The sequence below is a fragment of the Pan paniscus genome, chromosome 11, assembly GCF_029289425.2.
Source record: "Pan paniscus chromosome 11, NHGRI_mPanPan1-v2.0_pri, whole genome shotgun sequence".
NCBI classification, from domain to species: domain Eukaryota; kingdom Metazoa; phylum Chordata; class Mammalia; order Primates; family Hominidae; genus Pan; species Pan paniscus.
Window position 1 is genome coordinate 10,719,005 of NC_073260.2, and position 20,277 is coordinate 10,739,281.

Genomic DNA, 20,277 nt, shown 5'->3' on the forward strand with positions numbered 1-20,277 from the left:
AGTTTTCCAAAGGACACCTCTTCACCCACCTCCTGAGGCCCATACCTGGTAGAGCTCCTCCTTGGTCACGTAAGGCTTTCCCTCTGAGCTGAGGGCCCGGAAGGCGCTCTCAATCTCCTCGCTGGACTTGACGTTCTCAGTTTCGCGGCTGATCATGAAAGCCATGTATTCTTGCAGGGAGACATGGCCATCTCTAGGAGGGGGAGAAGCAAGAGCCTGAGCAGGGAGGGCAGGTGGGTGCCCAGGGCAGAGGCTCACAGCACCTGGCCTTAATTAATTTACCTGTTCGGATCCACCGTGTCCAGGATTGCCTCGAACTCAGGGTCAGGTTCCCCTTCCTCCACCATGGGCAGGTCATAGCCCAGGGAGCGCAGGCAAGATTTGAACTCCTGATGGTTCAGCCTGCCAGACTTGTCCTTGTCAAAGTGTCTGCAGCACAAAGCCGAGGGCGGCTCAGCACGCAGCCCTGCTGCCGAACACCCCCCACCCAGCCAGGGCGAGTAAGGCTGAACTCACTTAAACATCATGCTGAATTCTTTGAGGGCCTCCTCAGTCACACCTGTTGTGTTCCTGGAAGAAAAGCAGAAATTAGGGAACAGACCCTCCGCACAGCAGGTGACCGTGTCTTTTCCTCCCCCTGCTCTGGGCTGAGCCTGGCCCACAGCCCTCCCGGGTACCTGGCCTGGATCTGCTGCTCCAGGTTGTGCTGCATGCGCATGCCCAGCTGGTCCAGCTGGTCCCACTGCTGGGCGAGGCCCACGGTGCTGTGCTCCGTGTACTTGTTGTCCAGGATGAGGGCCTCCTCCATGGCGGCCCCCAGGTCCTCGATCTTTTTGAGCTGACTTCTCATGGCTCGGATTTCCTGGTGCTTGCGCTGCAGGGGTGGGGAGCACAGACCTCAGCTCAGTCACCAGCCCAGGAGCCACTTACTGCCCTCTGGTTCCTGCTCCAGGCCTGGCCTGAGACCTCGTAAAACAAGAACATTCTAGAATAGGAATAGTGGGATGGGGTGAAGCTGAAGAAATCCCAACCACCTCAATAGAGGGAGAGACTTTCAATGTGAGGGTTCCACAGCAGCTGGTAGACCTGCCAGAGGGCAGTGCACGCCAAGGACAAGTATGGCGAGGACTCCAGGAAGCAGTGGCCGAAGGTTTTTATTTTTAAATTTTTTTGAGATGGAGTCTCACTGTCGCCTAGGCTAGAGTGCAGTGGCGCAATCACGCTCACTGCAACCTCCCGGGTTCAAGTGATTCTCCTGCCTCAATCTCCTGAGTAGCTGGAATTAACAGGTGCCCATCACCACACCTGCCTAATTTTTGTATTTTTAGTAGAGGCGAAGTTTCACTGCATTGACCAGGCTGGTCTTGAATTCCTAGGCTCAAGTGATCTGCCTGTCTTGGCCTCCCAAAGTTCTGGGATTATAGGCATGAGCCACTGCAGCCAGCCTTATTTTTAAGACGAGGTCTTGCTATATATTGCCCATGCTGGACTTTGAGCAGGTGTAGGCCACCATGCCCAAATAATTTTTTTCAGAGGGAGTTTTGCTCGTCACCCAGGCTGGAGTGCAATGGCCTGATCTCGGGTCACTGCAACCTCCGCATCCCAGAATCAAGTGATTCTCCTGCCTCAGCCTCCTGAGTAGCTGGGATTACAGGTGCCTGCCACCACACCCAGCTAATATTTTGTATTTTTAGTAGAGACAGGGTTTCCCCATGTTGGCCAGGCTGGTCTCGAACTCCTGACTTCTGGTGATCCACCCATCTCGGCCTCCCAAAGTGCTGGGATTACAGGCGTGAGCCACCACACCCAGCCCCAAAGACTTTAAAGTGAAGAGCCCTCGGCCGGGCGCGGTGGCTCATGCTTGTAATCCCAGCACTTTGGGAGGCTGAGGTGGACAGATCACTGCAGATCAGGAGTTTCAGACCGGCCTGGCCAACAAGGCAAAACACTGTCTCTACTAAAAATATAAAAACTAGGCCAGATGTGGTGGCTCACGCTTGTAATCCCAGCACTTTGGGAGGCCGAGGCGGGCAGATCAGCCGAGGTCAGGAGTTCGAGACCAGCCTGCCTGGCCAACATGGTGAAACCCTGTCTCTACTAAAAATACAAAAATTACCCAGGTGTGGTCGTGGGCGCCTGTAATCCCAGCTACTTGGGAGGTTGAGGCAGGAGGATCACTTGAACCCAGGAGGTGGAGGTTGCAGTGAGCCGAGACCATGTCCATTGCACTCCAGCCTGGGCAACAAGAGTGAAACTCCATCTCAAAAGATAATTAAAAATAAAAATTAGCCAAATGTGGTGGCACACATCTGTAGTCCAGCTATTTGGGAGGCTGAGGCAGGAGAATTGCTTGAACCTGGGAGGTGGAGGTTGCAGTGAGCCAATATCGCACCACTGCACTCCAGCCTGGGCGAGAGAGAGATTCCATGAAGAAAGAAAGAAAAGAGAGAGAGATAGTGAAGAGCCCTAGACTGCTTTAGGCCAAGGGAAAAGGGTACAATAATAGCACATCTGGTTCCTGACTTTAAGCCAGGAAGGGAAGGGGTACCCTGGGGGGTGGCTGGGTGAAGGGTCTCTGCTGGGCCAGAGCCCCACGGGCACTTACTTTGGTAGCTTCAAGCTGGGATTCGAGGGTCCCCGACTCTTCCACCATACAGGACCTAAACATGGAAGGACAGTGAGGAAAGGGGCCTGCTCCCAGCTGGCCGAGAGCTCAGAATGAACCTTCTCTCAGAGAGAGCAATGCCTGGCAACCTCACATTCCTTTTAAGGAAACCAAACCTAACTGCAATTGGCCATCTTTACCTAATGGGCCTCAGGGATCCAGGGAGGGCAGGGAGCATTTCTCCCGTTTTAGAGATGGGAAGCTGCTGCCTTGGTGTGGGCCAGGGCTGAGCCCACTTGTCTTGCTCCCAAGGCCAGGATGACTCAGGAATGGAGTTTAAATTCCCCCATGGGTGCAGGGCGGCTGCAGGCCTGTCTGAGCATCCTCTCTGCAGCCATGTGGGGGATGGCACACCCTGACACCTGACAGACAGGAGACCTCAGGGCAGAGGGGAGGCTGAGAACCTGACAGCCTCCCCACAGAAACCCTGGAGTGTCCCGGCAAAGTTCCTGAGGAGGGAGCCCCATTCTAGGGGGAATGAGAGCACGACCCTGCAGACAAAGGACACAAGTGGAGTGCTGGGAGATCACGACCAACTGTGCCAAAAGGAGGGAGATGGCTGTGACTAAGCCCCAGATCCCGGTTCCATCCTCTAGACACAGCCAGGGAGGAAGCCTCCTCTCTAGGACCAAGTTCTGAGAGCAGATGGGCTCTGGGGAGCCTCCTTCCCAAGAGAACACAGTGCCAGGTCACAGAGGCTACCAGTAAACAAAGACAACAAACGAGTTAGGGTTACGTGCAGGGACGAATCACACGGTGCGTGTGGCCTTGGTGGGGTTTTAGCCCAGGCTCCCCTGTACCCACATTCGCCCCAACCTACCCTTTTAAAACCCGGCGAGCCAGGGTTAGCTCTGCAATCTCCCCAGGTTCAAAGTGCTCTAGCAAGGCAAGGCACCAGGCTTCCTCCTACCCCAGCAGGTCAGACTCACAGTCACGCCATGTCCCCCCGGGGAAAATGCCCCCCAGGACCTGGGGGCAGGAGGCTGGGTGCCGGTGCAGTGGGAGGACAGACCCCTCCTTCCCAAGCGGCCGAGGGCGGCAGGTTAGTCAGGGTGGAGCCGCCTGGGGATGTCAAGAGTGCATCAGTAAAGCCACAGTGAGGTAAGAAGAGAAATAAGGAGAAAAACCTTCCAGACAGATCATCCCCAACTTCATACTGATAGACACGAATGACCCGACGATATGCTATGCTATTCAAAGAAAAGAAACCAAATGAATACACCAAAGGGAGGGGAGGCAAGAGCACACTGCAACAGACACACACAAGGCCCAAGCTGGCAGGGCGCAGGCAAGGGCAACCTGGTGCCCGGCAGGTACCTGGAGGCAGCAGGCCCAATGGTTCACCCCAGGCAGCTCACACTAGGAATGGGCAAGACGGGCAGGGCTTGGGAGGAGCCATAAGGTGAGGGGAGCGTGGCACCTCACGGAGACAAGAGCAAGACCAGCAGACACAGCCATGGGGCAGGGAGGGGAGTCAGGTGGCCAGGGTGTCCTACGGGCACAGGCCGGAAACTGCGATCCCTACGTCCCCAGCTGCTCTGCCATCAGAATGTGTGGCCCGGCTGGATGGGTCTATTTCTCCCCTGGCCGCCTATACAGGCTTGATGTGCCTGGGTGCAGAGCCTCAGGAGTGCAGGCCAAGCCACTCCAGTCCCAGCAGCCCTGGCTTTCACAGCAGGCTTGGCAGATTACAAAGGTGACCCGGCCAGGCAGAGGCCCCAGGCCAAGCAGAGAAGTCCCTGCCGGGACTGGGCGGGACAGCCCAGCCCTGCTCCTCCCTGGGGCTCCTCCCACGTCCTGTCTATCACATAACGGGTGCATTTTTGCCTTCTATTAGGGCGGACAGTCTTGTTACCCTCCCTGACCCCAGGAAAGTAAAGTGGCAGCCTCAGCTACTTAGGGGGTGTCAGTGCCCAGCCCTTCTCAGCTGTGGACTTACTGTACCCTGCCTGAGCCCCCAGCACTGCCATCTGCTTCATGCCCACTGACCACTGTTGGACACACTGGGGAAGCAGAGGTGAGAGCCCAACAGAGCCTGGTGGCTGGACAGGCACAGGGGTTCATAGGGCCTCTGGACTCCAGCTCTGGCCTTCGTGCTTCATCACCTTCCCTACCCAAAGTGAGCCCTTGGAATCGCCCAGTGAGGCAAGGACGGCTCCCCCTGGCTTGAAGGCTCTATCGGGGACCAGGGACCATGGGCTATGGGGCAAGGCACACACTCCTCGTCAGGTGACGGGAAGGGTGGGAGGGGAAGTGCAGCCCGCCCTGGGCAGGAAGGCCCATCCCGGGATCCTCCACAAGCCAGGCCACGAGGGGCAAGCGCACGAGACCCCCACACGACAAGCCCAGAGAAGGAAGAAAACAATATTAACCCATCGAGGAGGTATGTCCTGTGGAGAGCAGATCCAAGCAGCCGGGAGACAAGGTGGTGTCCGGACAACAGCAGCAATCGGGGGGGACAGAGAGAAGACACAAGAAAGAAAGGAAAACAAAAGCAAGAACATCAGTACCCAATGCATAGACCCTGCATCGTCTGTCACCAAGTCACGGCTGGGGCTGACCACGCGCCCTGCATGGTCCCACTCAATCCGGGATCTCTAACAACTTGATGCAGCACTGAGAGGCTGCTCCACCTATGCCCCCACTCCCGGCTCCAGAGCCCGACCAGGCGTTGCCAGCCCAGCTTTATTCCCAGGCTGCCTCTGGTTTTACACAAAGCACCACCACCTCCTTGGGGCTGGAAGCTCCCCAGGGCTTAAGTACAGCAGGGACATGCTGCTGCTCCCCGGCCCCAGTGGGCTGGCACCTGGTCTCTTGGATCCACTGGTGGAAGGCGTTGGCGTGCTGGGCAAACTCCTGGCGCAGCTTGTCGTTCTCCTCCTGCCGCCGCTGTTCCTTCTGCAGCTCCAGCTCCCTCTCCTGAGGGCCAAAGGGGGGCAGATGCTGTGCGCTGCTGTGGCAGTGACACCAGCCCCTCCTTCACAGATGGGCTCAGGGTGGTGGTGGCCTCCCCACAAGGAACCTCCCCAAAGATGAGAGAAGGAGGCTGGGAGACATGAGGCCGGCTCAGAGCACTTGGTAGTTCTTTCTCTGTTCCCACCCCCCAGGGGCTTCAGGAAGAGGCGGACCTGGAGGGAAGCGACTGGTCAGTCAAGCAGGGAGTTGCTGGACTGTCAGAAATGGAAACTTCTGGCTGGGTACAGTGGCTCACACCTGTAATCCCACCACTTTGGGAGGCCTGGGCAGGAGGATTGCTTGAGGCCAGGAGTTGAAGACCAGCCTGGGCAACATAGCAACACCCTGTCTACAAAAATTAAAATAATTAGCCAGGCGTGGTGGCACGTGCTTGTAGTCCCAGTTATTCAAGAGGCTCAGGCAAGAGGATCACTTGAGCCTGGGAGGTTGAGGCTACAGGGAGCCATGTTAGCACCACTGCACTGAAGCCTGGGTGACAGAGACCCTGTCTCAAGAAAACAAAAAGAAATGGAAACTTCTGATGAAACCATGCTCCTCCATCCTGCTCCTGTCTTGTCGTGACTCAGTTAAGTGTGGGCTCTGAGCAGGGCCCAGAGAGGGCTCTGGGAGGCCGAGCAGCTCCTGAGGGCAGCGGGAGGTGTACCTTGATGATTTTCTGTAGGTTCCTCCAGGTCTCCTCCAGGGCCTCCATGGTAAACCAGGTGTAGGGGTTGGAGGCTACGCGGAAGCTCTTGATCTGGCGGTCCAGCTCGGCCAGCTGGTTGAAGTCAGCCTGGGCAGAGCTGAGGGAGGAGCGGAAGGCGTCGTGGGCCTCGCGCAAAGCTTTGATTTCTTCCAAGGAGTTGCAGCGCACGGGGTCTGTTAAGTCCTCCTCTGCATTTTCAAACCAGCTGTTGAAGGCAGAAGCCTTTTTGGCGAAGGTCAGGAAGAGGTCCTCCACCTGGAAGCAGAAGAGACTGAGTTAGCGGAGTCGCCAGGGCTGGACGTGCCGACCCAGTGCAGGAGGTGGGGTGCGGGGTGGTTCCTGGGAATCAGAGGCGCACACAGCCTGCTGGGAGCTTAGCTCCGCTCTGCTCCTGTCTCCTGCTCCCCCTTCAAGTCTTCACCAGCCTTTTTTTCCCCTTTCTACCCTTTGCCCTTGTCTCTAGTCTGTCCTGCATGCTTCTGAATGGCGATCTCACAGGGCCCTCTCATTTGCCCTGGTTTTAATTGATGCCAGCCACACCCATGTTTGAAAGCTCTGCGCTGAGCTCACAGCTTCCTCAAGGGGGAGTGGCAGAGCTGGGCAGACAGAAGGTGGGCGTCCTTCCTTGAGCTGTGGGCCAGCTAAGCTTCACGTGGCCCCATCCTCACCTTGCGGAAGTGACTCTGAGCCTCCAGAAGCTTCTTCTTGCGGGCGGCTGAGTTGGCCAGAAGCTGGCTCCACCTCTTCATGAGGGAGGCGTGCCGGGCCTCGATGGCCTTGGACTGAACGTGTTTGGCGGCGAGAAGCTGATCTTTGAGGGCAGTGATGTTGGCAATGCCTTCCTGCTGGAAGGCCTGCAGCCCAGCGTCAAAAGTTTCCTGAACAAGGAGTGACAAGCCAATTTGTGGTGACTCCACAGGACTGGAACTTGCTCTTCCTAGGCTCAGATGGCACCAGCATGTCCCCCAGATGCCCAAGCCAAACTGTCCACCTGGACACTGCTGAGACTCAGTCACACATGCCCCCTTTCCTGCTCTCCTTCAGACCGCAGATCACTGCGGCAGCCTCCTCCCACCTCCCCGACCCCAGCCTCCCGCTCTCCCGCCCCAGGGATCCCTGCCAGCTCTGCCCAGAACACTCACCCTGCCTCTCTCCCTGACCATTTTCATTCACCCCTCATGATTTCGCTTAGGAGTACTTGCCCCTTCAACCCTCGCCTGCTGAAAACTGAGTGAGTGCCCCCGCAGTGCCCAGTCCCATCAGCACCCAGCAGGCTGCTGCAGAGATGCCTGGTTCTGTGTCTGCTTCCCCAGTTAGTCTGGAAGCTCCCTGAGGACCAGGGCAGGATCTTTTTCCTGCTGATCCCCAGGGGCTAACAGAAGATAAATGCCTCAGTGAAAGACGCCACCAGTCATCTCACAGGAGATGCTATCTGCATACATTTCAACCAGTGAAGGGGCCAGGGCAGACCTGTTTGGTGAGGAGCGTCTGCACAGAAGACAGGTCTCGGCCATAATCATCTGTCTTCAAGCTGTTCTCCTTTTCACCTAGAAAGCGAAGTGTGGAAAATATACTGCCCTCCTCAGTGGAGATGGATTAGAAAGGAAAAACACCAAAACCCAGACAATCCATTTTTTGTGTACAGATAAATCCCCATCTTCCTAACTAAAGCCTCGGAACCCACATTAGCAGGCCCCTCCCTGCACCCAGGCCTGGCCTCCATCTGTGCCATGACGAGCTCCTTGCAGCCTGTCTTCTAGTTCAGTTGCTATTACTACTACCCAGGACACGTGGACCCCGATATCCGGACCCAGTTTTCCCTCACCCAGGAGCTGGGTGGCGCCCCTGACCAGGGCAGCTAGTGGTGCCTTTGCTGTGCCAACTTTGTTCATGCCATGACGTCACATTATGCCATCTCTGCGTGCAGCAGCGTTTACAGGCTTTTGTTTATTAACCCTGGTGCCAGCCCAGTTCCGGGTGGCAGCTCTGGCCTCAGGACACTGTCTCCTCCTAGCTGGCAGTCAGTGGTCTGCCCTGGTAGTAGGTTCTCTGCCATGCCCACAATTGATCAGTTTCTTCTCTGCAGAAGAAAACCAATGACACGGAAGGAGACAAAGAGCAGCTCTGGGAAGGCTCTTCCGGGCCTTGCTGACAGTGCTCACCGATCCAGGACTCCACCACGTCCGCCTTCCAGTTGAACTGAAGGAAGGCCGAGTTCTCATCCAGCTTCGCCTTTCTCTGGGCTGCAGCTTTCTCCAGGTCTGACACTTTCCCGTTCAGGCCCTTCATCTTTGAAGAGATGTTCTCCTCATGGTGATTGTTCTAGGCCATGGAGAGAGGCACACACTGGTCAGCCTTACCTGCTGTGGTTACCTGACTATGCCCTCCCTGGAAAGGCTCTAAACTTCTATAAAATGGGCCACTTGTTCCCCTGTCCACTGCTGGGTAAACAATGATAGGGTAAGGCTTTTGTAAGAGCAATGCGGTCAAAGGCTTCACACAAATACACCGTACTGACAATTCTACTTTTAGGAATTCTTTTTTTTTTTTTGAGATGGAGTGAATTTCACTCCGTCGCCCAGGCTGGAATGCAGTGGCGTGATCTCGGCTCACTGCAACCTCCACCTCCCGGGTTCAAGAGATTCTCCTGCCTCAGCCTCCCGAGTAGCTGGGACTACAGGCGAACACCACCATGCACAGCTAATTATTTTTAGTAGAGATGGGGTTTCACCATGTTGGTCAGTCTGGTCTCGAACTCCTGACCTCAGGTGATTTGCCCGCCTCGGCTTCCCAAAGTGCTGGGATTACAGGTGTGAGCCACAGTGCCCAGCCGGTCCAAGGAATTAATTCTAAAGAAATATGGGCCAGGCGCAGTGGCTAACGCCTGTAATCCTAGCACTCTGGGAGGCGGAGGTGGGCAGATCACTTGAGGCCAGGGGTTCAAGACCAGCTTGGCTAATATGGTGAAACCCTGTCTCTTCTAAAAAATACAAAAAAAAAAAAAAAAAAAAAAAATTAGCCAGGTTTGGTGGCACTCATCTGTAATCCCAGTGACCCAGGAGGCTGAGGGATGAGAACTGCTTGAACCTGGGAGGTGGAGGCTGCAGTCAGCCGAGATCATGCCACTGCACCCCAGCCTGGGCAACACAGCAAGACTCTGTCTCAAACAAAAAAAACGAATGGGCTGAAATTTGAAGTTAAGATGATATATTCACTAGTATTATTTTTGATAGAAAAAAACTGAATCATATCACTTAAAATACTACACATACAGGGCTGGGTGCAGTGGCTCACTCCTGTAATTTCAGCACAAGGCGAGAGAATCACTTGAGCCCAGGAGTTGGAGACCAGCCTGGGCAACATAACAACATAGTGAGACCCCATCTCTTAAAAAAAAAAAGAAAAAAAGAAAGAAAGAAATTAGCCAGGTGTGTTGACACCCACCTGTGGTCCCAGCTAGCTAGGGAAGCTCAGGTGGGAGAACTGCTGAAACCCGGGAGGCAGAGGCTACAGTGAGCCGAGATCGTGCCACTACACTCCAGCCTGGGCGACAAGAGCAAGACTCCATCTCAAAAAATAAAAATAAAAAAATTGGCTGGGTACAGTAGCTCACGCCTGTAATCCCAGCACTTTGGGAGGCTGAGGCAGGCGGATCATGAGGTCAGGAGTTTGAGACCAGCCTAACCAACATGGTGAAACCCCATCTCTAATAAAAATACAAAAATTAGCTGGGCGTGGTGGCAGGCGCCTGTAACCCCAGCTACTCAGGAGGCTGAGGCAGGAGAGTCACTTGAACCCAGGAGGTGGCAGTGGCAGTGAGGCAAGATTGCGCCAGTGCACTCCAGCCTGGGCCACAGAGTGAGACTCCGTCTAAAAAATAAATAAATAGGCCGGGCGCGGTGGCTCACGCCTGTAATCCCAGCACTTTGGGAGGCCGAGGCGGGCGGATCACGAGGTCAGGAGATCGAGACCATCCTGGCTAGCACGGTGAAACCCCGTCTCTACTAAAAATACAAAAAATTAGCCGGGCGTGGTGGCGGGCACCTGTAGTCCCAGCTACTTAGGAGGCTGAGGCAGGAGAATGGCGTGAACCCGGGAGGCGGAGCTTGCAGTGAGCCGAGATCGCGCCACTGCACTCCAGCCTGGGCGACAGAGCGAGACTCCGTCTCAAAAAAAAAAAAAAAAAAAATAAAAATAAAAAAAAAATAAAAATAAATAAATAAATAAATAAATAAACAAACCATACTACAAGTCACATTGAATTTAAAGAGAAATTCTTTAACACCTGTGAAAAGGGGGAAAATAAAAAGAAAAAAGAATTGAAAGATAAATTCAAAGAGGAAACAGGCTGTCGCTGAGGACAAAGCAGCCGGCTCGCTGGCCGGGGGTGGTGGCTCATGCCTGTGATCCCAGCACTTTGGGAGGCCGAGGAGGGCGGATCACCTGAGGTCAGGAGTTCGAGACCAGCCTGACCAACATGGAGAAACCCCATCTCTACTAACAATACAAAATTAGCCAGGCATAGTGCCACATGCCTGTAATCCCAGCTACTAGGGAGGCTGAGGCAGAAGCATCGTTTCAACCTGGGAGGTGGAGGTTGCGGTGAGCCGAGATCGCACCACTGCACTCCAGCCTGGGCAACAAGAGCGAAACTCCGTCTCAAAAAAAAAAAAAAAAAAGCAGCTGGCTCGTTGCCAGGAGGCTGAAGGACACTCACACCGGTGATCTCCTGGCGTGAAGAACAGAGAATGTTGTCTGGGTGTGTGTCGGGGGGTTAAGTGTGCAGGAGCCACATCTACATCTATACGTGGCTGTAGCTGAAATTAGTTTCATGCGAGTTTATTTGCAGATCAGAGCAAGGAAGAAAAGCTCTCCAGTGAAGTGGATTTTAGCTACATTGTTGCTGCCTATGGATCAAACCCTAGTCTGAAGGCCATGACTGCTGAGTGCAACCTCTGTGATGAGAAATCTTACTCATGATGTGTGTGTGACAGGAAACCATAGCTGTTAAAACCTCTGTCCTGAGGCACTCCAGGTGCGTCACTGCACCTGAGTGATTGCTGGTGAATTCCCGACCCATGGACGCACTGCCTTCAGTCTAGAGCTTCTGTGTGGGAGGGATGTGGCTTCGCTGCTGCTGAGAAAGCACCAAGCCCCTTTATTTTTTCTCCCAAAAGGGCTGCGAATGAAGTAGATTCATTTCTAAAATGCCTTGTACAGCCTCAAGGTTTTTGATAATTTATGGAGTGATATGATCCTATTAAATGGGACTCTGCGGCTGTTTGATCTAGCTGGTAGCTCTAAACCTGTGGAGAGAAAAGAAAGGTCTGGCAGGTCAGACACAAAGATCTAATGTGTGGTGTCAGGGTGGGGCTTTATGGGTAATTTTTATTTTATGTTTTGCTTATTTGCATTTTCTACTGTCCCTATAAAGAGACTGTATTGCTTGAGAAATAAACTAAGAGCAGCATTTGGGAGTGCCAGTGTCTCTGTTGCTTAATGCAGAAAAAATAAGCACTGCAGAATAACTTTACTGGCTTCAAAAAGGGGGAAATATCCAACTTGTCATGAAACACAGGAATGGAATTGCTACTGGTTTCCACGCAGACCTTGGTTTGGTGAACATCCCGGGAAGTGAACTTTGGGGGACCTCTGTGGTACCAACACGTGGGTGTCCCAGTGGGCGATGGAGGTCTTACCAATGGGCTGGACTCACCTTCTTAATGAGGTCTTGTCCATTGGTGCAGACGTCATTCACGCGATCCTTGTGGACGGTGAAGTCTGTCTCAAAAGCTTCATGTTTCTTCAGTAAGCCCTGGAGTAGAAGCAGCCAAGGCACACTATTGAGAGCCTGCTATGTGTTGTGGGCTAGGCCCCGGGGACAGAGAGTGACAAAACTGCTATGGTCCCTGTCCATGCACACATTACAGTCTAGCTGGGGAAGAGGATAATAAAGAGGAACATTAATAAATAGAGAATCATAAAAGGAAGGAAAACAGGAGGCAGTGAGAGTAACCAGCAGTGGTGGGACAGGCTTCAGCAGGGACAGTCTTTGGACCTTTGGGAAGGGTCAAACCCTTTGTCATCCATCAACAGTGACTTATGGTCTCTCCCCCAAGAGGACCACAAGAATGACACAAAGCAAGCTGAAGATATACACCCAAACAAAAACGATACATTTTTAAGGTTTAACTTGAACACATCTCAGAAAAGGCCTTCCAAGTCATGTCTTTTTTTTTTTTGAGACGGAGTCTTGCTCTATTGCCCAGGCTGGAGTGCAGCGGCGTGATCTCGGCTCACTGCAATCTCTGCCTCCCAGGTTCAAGCGATTCTCCTGCCTCAGCCTCCCAAGTAGCTGGGATTACAGGTGTGCACCACCACACCCAGCTAATTTTTGTAGTTCTTAGTACAGACGGGGTTTCACCATGTTGGCCAGGTTGGTCTCGGACTCCTGACCTCATGTGATCTGCCCACCTTGGCCTCCCAAAGTGCTGGGATTACAGGTGTGAGCCACCGCGCCTGGCCCCAGGTCTTTCCTTAGTACAATTTAAGCACTGCAAACCATGCCTTTTTGGTTGCTTCCAGGGAACTCAACTATGCAGAGGATGGGAAATGACTGACCATCTAAATTTTACCTGAATCACCCTGACCAGCGGGAGGATGCTTCCCATGGTGAGGAAGGTGGCTCAAAGCTAACTCGATTCCTGGGAGTGCACACTCCTGCTTCCACATCTGGGGGCAGGAATTTAGTCATATCTGACCATGATACTTTGCAGCATCTCCTTTCCAGAGGGGAATCTATCCACCTATGCCTCTGGGCTGCCTTGGGACTTGCTTTGGCCAGAAGGCAGTGAGGATGATGTGTGAGGCCGCAGACACCTTGCAGCTCCTGCCTTTGCCTGTCTGAATGCTGCTGAAGGAGGTTGGTCTAGCCAGCTGGAGGACAACAGGCCATGTGGAGGGGAACAGAGATGTCCAGGCTGGATGACAATCAGGCTCAGCTGCCAGTGTGTGACGGATCTCTCAGCCCAGCCACACTCTGCCTGAATGCAGGAGCGTGAGGGACCTCCAGTGACAGCTGCAGATGCCGCTGATCCACAGATCCATGGGAAGTAAGAAATGGGTGCTGCTTTCAACCACTACATTTAGGCGGGTTGTTATGTAGCAACAGTTAACCAATTTAGGGAGTATGTGATGGGCTGAACTGTGTCCCCATCAAGAGATGGTGAAGTCCTAACTTCTGGTACCCATGAATGTGGAAACAAGATCTTTGCAAATGTACTCTGCAAAGGTAAGATGAGGTCATTAGGGTGGACCCTAATCCAATACACCTGATGTCCCTACAACAGAACACAGAAATGTGAATAGACACACAGAGTGATGCCAAGTGAAGACAGACTCAGAGGGAAGATGGCCACGTGAAGACAGACAGAGACTGGAGTGATGCTGCCACATGCCAAGGGCGCCTGGCGCCAGCAAAAACTGGAAGAGGCAAGGAAAGATCCTCCCCTACAGGTTTGCAGAACATGGTCCTGCCTGCATCTTGATTTCACACTTCTGGCCTCCAGAACTGAGAAGCAATAAATCTCTGTTGTCCTCAGCCACTCCATCTGTGCCACTCTGTCTGTGGTACTCCGTTCGTGCCACTCCGTTTGTGGTACTTATTTATGGCAGCCCCAGGAAACTGATATGAAGACTCAAGCCCACAGCGCTGCCTGGTGAATGACAGGGCCCGTGAACTGAGACTGACAAAGCCATACCAGTTTTGTTTACTGAAGGGCGATGTCCCCTAGTGTGAGATCTTGAGGGCTAAAACCAACTACTGAGGCCTTGGCTGCTGGCCCTGTGTGCTCTCCTAGTAAGAGCAGGGCCCTCTAACAAACCAACAGGGAAATGATGACCAGCAGGCAGTTGCCAAGAGAGAAAGCAGGTGACACCTTTGGTTTCTGTCTCACCTGGATGGCAGCAAGAGTGTCGCCATAATCTTCGCTGGCCACCAGGGTCATTTTCTCATTGATCCAGGCTTCCTCCTCTTCCACATTGGCTACAAACTGCTGATATTCCAAGGACTCTTCCAGCCGCTGACCCCTAATTACAGGAGACAGGAAGAAAATTAGCCATAATCTCCTCCAGCTTTGATTGTGATAGATAACATATGCTTAAAAACAGTCACAAAAGCTGGGCATGGTGGCTCATGCCTGCAATCCCAGCACTTTGGGAGGCCGAGGCGGGCAGATCACGAGGTCAGGAGATCGAGACCATCCTGGCTAAGACGGTGAAACCCCGTCTCTACTAAAAATACAAAAAATTAGCTGGGCTTGGTGGCGGGTGCCTGTAGTCCCAGCTACTCGGGAGGCTAAGGCAGGAGAATGGCGTGAACCTGGGAGGCGGAGCTTGCAGTGAGCCGAAATTGCGCCACTGCACTCCAGCCTGGGTGACAGCAAGACCCCGTCTCAAAAACAAAAACAAAAACATTCACAAAAACGGTGAGCCCTCACAGTCAGTCAGGCCGTCCATGGAACATCATGAATCACCCACTCTGTGATTCCAGACTCTCATGTCTTGATTTCTGGAGAATCAAGTGTGATTCATGTGTGATTCTGGACTCATACAGTGGGTCCAGATGAACAGAATGAGACCACCTCAGCATGGCCTGTAGGAGGTGGCTCTGGAGCAAACCGACTATGGCACATGTGAGGCCAAAGGTCCAGGAGACAGTAGGAGGGCCCAGTGGACCCCCACAGCTCAGAGTCTGCCCTTGGGTGCTGGCCTTCCACTTGTTCCTGGGAGCTCCTGCCTCTGACTACTCACCGGGCAGCTGCCAGCTGCTTCAGCTCTTTCCAGTGCTCCACAAACTGCGCCAGCCGCTGCTGGATCTCCTCTTTCCCGATGGTGTTATCATCGGACAGCTTCTTGCCAGTGTCCAGGACACCCTGACAGGCAAGGACGAGGAGGTTAACAGCAGGTAGCTCTGCTGGTGCCTCTGTCTCGAAGCTCCCAGGAAAAGGCCTCAACATCAAGTTTGGGACTTCTCCAGGTTTGGACTGAGGGGTCATGAACACTTTAGGGACCTCAGTGAAATAAGCGCAAGGGGTTTGTCTGTCCCCTGGGGCGCACTCAAACACCTCTGCCCTCTTGGCCAGAAGGCGGCCTCCTTACCTGAATAGCCGGCTCATGCGCAGCCAGTTCTGCTTCCAGGCGCTTGTGCTTCTTCCTCAGGTTCTGCACGCCGGTTAGGTCCCGGCCGTAGTCCTCCGAGCCCACCAGCAGCTTCTTCTCCCTGAATGAGAGATGGGAAACAGCACAGTCGGTCTCTGCACCTCCCTGCTTTCAAGTGGGGACATCAGGTCAACTGTGGACCTCACAGACATCTACTAATCTTTCTGGGAAAATCCTTGCCAGTTTTCTGAACAACAAAAGCCTCTACTTCCCAAATGAGTAGTGACCAAGAACCTCTGTCCATCTATGCATCTATGAGCCCTGCTGTGTGTCCAGATTCTGGAGGGTTGGGGATGCACTGGAGGATGGGAGGCATCACTAGTGCTGCCCTGAGGAGCCCTATCAAATTATATCAATATATATCAATCATGTATACTAAATATGTATTAATATATCAATATATGTCTGTAAATATATGAAGATATTTATATATATACATATATACACACTTTTTTTTTTTGAGACAGAGTCTCATTCTGTTGCCCAGGCTAAAGTGCAATGGCATGATCTCTGCTTACTGCAACCTCCGCCACTCCGGTTCAAGTGATCCTCCCACCTCAGCCTCCGGAGTAGCTGGGACCACAGGTGTGCGCCACTATGCCTGGCTACTTTTTTCTATTTTTGGTAGAGATGAGTTTTCACCATGTTGCCCAGGCTGGTCTCAAACTCTTGGATTCAAGTGATCTGCCCACCTCGGTCTCCCAAAGTGTTGGGATTATAGGCGTGAGCCACCACACCCAGCTATATAGGTAATATATATATTTTTTGAGACAAAGTCTTGCTCTGTCACCTAGGATGGAGTGCAGTGGGGCACAATCTTGGCTCACTGAAACCTCCACTTCCCAGGTTCAAATCATTCTCCTGCCTCAGCCTCCTGAGTAGCTGGGATTACAGGCAGGTGCCACCATGCCCGGCTAATTTTTATATTTTTATTTTTTATTTTTTTGAGACGGAGTCTTGCTCTGGAGTACAGTGGTGCGATCTTGGCTCATTGCAACCTCCGCCTCCCTGGTTCAAGCGATTATCCTGCCTCAGCCTCACAAGCAGCTGGGACCACAGGCGCCTGCTACCACACCTGGCTAATTTTTGTGTATTTAGTAGAGACAGGGTTTCACCATGTTGGCCAGGCTGGTCTCGAACTCCTGACCTCAAGTGATCTGCCCGCCTCAGCCTCCCAAAGTGCTGTGATCACAGGCGTGAGCCACTGCGCCCGGCCACAAACGTCTTTTAAGAACAAAATCCTCTCTCTTAATTCCTTACTTCCTTAAAGCCTTCTGACCAGGCGCAGTGGCTCATGCCTGTGATCGCAGCACTTTGGGAGGCCCACGTGGGTGGATCACTTGAGGTCAGGTGAGGTCAGCTCGAGACTAGCCTGGCCAACATAGTGAAACCCTGTCTCTACTAAAAATACAAAAATTAGCCAGGCATGGTGGCATTCTAGCCTGGTGACAGAGCGAGACTCCATCTCAGAAAAAAAAATGTTTGTTTACCTGCCACATCAACTGGAATCAGTAGACTGACATTTTCGGGGACAGATAGAGAATAAGAAAAAAAGCAACTCTTTCCTTGGAGAAGTGATCTTCTCCAGAAGCTCAGAAACAAACTCACTAACTTTCACGGGAATCTAAAAGGCAGGGTCTAGACAGGGCCTATGTAGCCAGCATGGATCACCACCACCGCCAATTATCATCACTGTAAACCCGGAAAGCAGAAGACACTGAGGCATCCCACGACTGTGTGCCCAAGCTGGGATCCCAGTCCAGCAGGGTTTCCAGCCTCACCACTCAACAGTCAGCCTGTGGTTCCTGCTGCCCACTATTACAGGCGTTAAGGGGCCTTCTAGAGGGCTGAGAAGACATACTTGATCCAGGACTCCTCGTCATCCATGTCCCGGAAGAACTGGTGCAGGCGATGGGATTCATTCAGCTTGGCTCGCCGGGAGGCCGCCATGCTCTTGATCTTCTGGAAGCGCCCGTTGATGGTGTCCCTCTTGTCCTTTACTTGGGAGGTGTCGAAGGCACTGCTGGTCATCAGGCTGTCTGCCTGGCTGTTCAGGTCCTTCAGGCGATCCTGGGGCAGGGGACATAAGAGGGTCAGAAACTGGGTCTCCCACAACTATCTGCTTGAACATAAGAAGTCAGGAATTCCTTACTGAGATGTGGAGTGTTGATATTCTCAAAGTCTGTTATGTGGACCTCTGGCATTCTATGAACTCACACTATTTTCATAACATTATAAGACATTATTATTTTTTACTGTGTGGACATTTGCACTGATAGTACAAAAGCAATGGAGAAGGAGGGGACATGCTGGAGCTTTAGCTCAAATCAAGGCAGTGGCAAACTACTAGCAGAAGTGGATTCTTCACTGCCACCCACTCACAGTGAAAAAAACATGCTGTTTCACTTAAAAATGTCCTTAAAAAGGCAGTGAAAGTTAATTTTACTGAGTAGCCATTCTTTTGTACTTGAAAGAACAACCACCGAACAAACTATGGTCATTCAGACTTGGTATCTCACAGATACTCGGTCCAGAATAAATAAAGTGAGCCTGTCACTTCAAAGAATACTGACAGTTTGTTACTAATGATAAAATTCAAACTTTTATGAGAAAGTAAGAATTTTAGAAAACTTACACCCACCACCAGGAGCCTGAGGGCTTCCTAATATGTGAAGATTTTTCTAATGAAATTGGTGGTGGTATTAACTGCAATGTTTTGATATCATATAATCACGTGTCAACATATAGAACAGGCATAACTCAGTTAAGCAATATTTACCAAATGAGCCATGCATGATGTAACAAAATCATGCACAGGTAAGAGCTACATTCAAAGCCCAAGATGGACCAGTAGGTTTTAATATAATCCAGTATAAAAAGTTTACTGACAAGGTTTCAGGGGCCACTTTGCAACTAACCCCCCAACAACTTTTTTTTTCTTGCTCTGTCATCCAAGAGTGCGGTGGTGTGATCATGACACACTGCAGCCTCGACCTCCTGCCTGGGCTCAAGTGAACCTCCCGCCTCGGCCTCCAAGTAACTGGGACTATAGGTGCATACCCCAACGTCTGGCTAATTAATTTTTGTGGGTTTTTTTTTTTTTTTTTTTTTTTTTTTTTTGAGACGTAGTCTCATTCTGTCGCCCAGGCTGGAATACAGTTACACAATCTCGGCTCACTGCAACCTCTGCCTCCCGGGCTCAAGCAATTCTCCTGCCTCAGCCTCCCAAGTAGCCGGGATTTATAGGCACATGCCACGCCCTGCTAATTTTTTGTATTTCAGTAGAAATGGGGTTTCACTGTGTTACCCAAGCTGGTCTCGAACTCCTGAGCTCAGGCGATCCACCCGCCTTGGCCTCCCAAAGTGCTACGATTACAGGCATGACTCACCATGCCCAGCCTAATTTTTGTATTTTTTTGTACAGACAGAGTCTCATCATGTTGCCCAGGCTGGTCTTGAACTCCTGGGCTCACATGATCTGCCTGCCTCGGCCTCCCAAAGTGCTGGGATTACAGGTGTGAGCCGCTGTACCTGACCACAGCTAAGCTTTAAGAAACTATGACTTTGGTATAGTATCAAAGAAAATTATTCACACTTACCCGAATCAAAATATTCCTCCCTTTTCTACCTACCTACCTGTGTAAAACTGAATTTTCATCCAATACAAAACACCACAACCTGAATTCAGCATTTTTTTTTTTTTTTTTGAGATGGAGTCTTGCTCTGTTGCCTAGGCTGGAGTGCCGTGGCATGATCTTGGCTTACTGCAACCTCCGCCTCCTGGGCTCAAGTGATTCTCCCACCTCAGCCGCCTGAGTACCTGGGATTACAGGCAGCCGCCACCACGCCCGGCTAATTTTTGTATTTTTAGTAGAGACGCGGGTCTCACCACGTTGGCTGGAGTGGTCTCGAACTCCTGACCTCAGGAGATCTGCCTGTCTGGGCCTCCCAAAGTGCTGGGATTACAGCCGTAAGCCACTGCACCTGGCCTTAAAGTTTATGTAATTTTTAATAATGGTGAACATTGATAAAACCTACATAATAAACATCTCTCAAGAGCCCTCAGTAACTGTCAAGTGTATAATGATCCTGAGGCCACAACCTTTGAGAATGGCTGCTTTAAGTGAAAGAAGTCACTCTCTTTTCTCAAACACGCTTGTTTTCCTTAGGAGTCAGGCAGAGCTGCGTCCCAGGCACTCGGGCCTGGCCCGCCTCCCTTTGCTTACCTCATGGGCAGATATATCTGCTTCCAGCAGTTGATGCTTTTTCAGCAGGTTGTTCACAGAAGCCAGGTCTTTGCCATAATCTTCGGATGCCAGCAGGGCCTCCACCTGGCAGTGAAAACACAAAAAGCAAAGGCTACTGTGTGGTGTATACTCAGCATTCTGGAAAATTCAGGTTGCCCAGTGGCTATTCCAGGGCCTTGCTTGGACAGTTTAATACTTCTCCATCACAATGTGTTACTGTGATTCCTAGCCACCCCAATCAGCCTGCCCGGCCTGAGACACTCTCTCCACTCGGTCAGTCAAACCTAGACTCCAGAGTCTATTCATAGTAATTACTACAGCTAAAGGCAAAATGCACAGCAATCCTAGTTCAAGGAAACCCCCCTAGGAAAGAATCAGCAGTGTGGGCAAAGATTAATATTCAAAGATATTCACTACAACAAAATATATACACCAAAAGGCTGGGAACACCCCAATGTCCAACAATATGGGAATGGTTACATTAT

The 20,277-nt window shown here is 52.0% G+C and overlaps 1 protein-coding gene across 16 annotated transcripts in view; it reads right to left on the minus strand.

Annotated features, from left to right (window-relative positions):
* The window catches only part of SPTAN1 (spectrin alpha, non-erythrocytic 1), an 81,161-nt gene that overhangs the window by 662 nt on the left and 60,222 nt on the right, over positions 1-20,277 (minus strand). For 8 of the 16 annotated variants that reach the window (XM_008975886.6, XM_055117151.2, XM_008975884.6 and 5 more), the window contains 18 exons: positions 19,772-19,876; positions 17,407-17,615; positions 15,486-15,606; positions 15,138-15,259; positions 14,282-14,414; positions 12,043-12,141; positions 8,489-8,648; positions 7,797-7,873; positions 6,995-7,204; positions 6,285-6,581; positions 5,472-5,584; positions 5,038-5,055; positions 3,793-3,855; positions 2,606-2,660; positions 678-874; positions 517-570; positions 283-429; positions 46-193 (listed from right to left, as the gene is read on the minus strand). In XM_008975886.6, coding sequence (XP_008974134.1) covers positions 46-193; positions 283-429; positions 517-570; positions 678-874; positions 2,606-2,660; positions 3,793-3,855; positions 5,038-5,055; positions 5,472-5,584; positions 6,285-6,581; positions 6,995-7,204; positions 7,797-7,873; positions 8,489-8,648; positions 12,043-12,141; positions 14,282-14,414; positions 15,138-15,259; positions 15,486-15,606; positions 17,407-17,615; positions 19,772-19,876 — 2,328 coding nt within the window. The remainder of the gene's footprint in view (positions 1-45; positions 194-282; positions 430-516; positions 571-677; positions 875-2,605; positions 2,661-3,792; positions 3,856-5,037; positions 5,056-5,471; positions 5,585-6,284; positions 6,582-6,994; positions 7,205-7,796; positions 7,874-8,488; positions 8,649-12,042; positions 12,142-14,281; positions 14,415-15,137; positions 15,260-15,485; positions 15,607-17,406; positions 17,616-19,771; positions 19,877-20,277) is intronic. The other 8 variants (XM_057303123.2, XM_057303122.2, XM_055117158.3 and 5 more) reach the window with 1 other exon arrangement.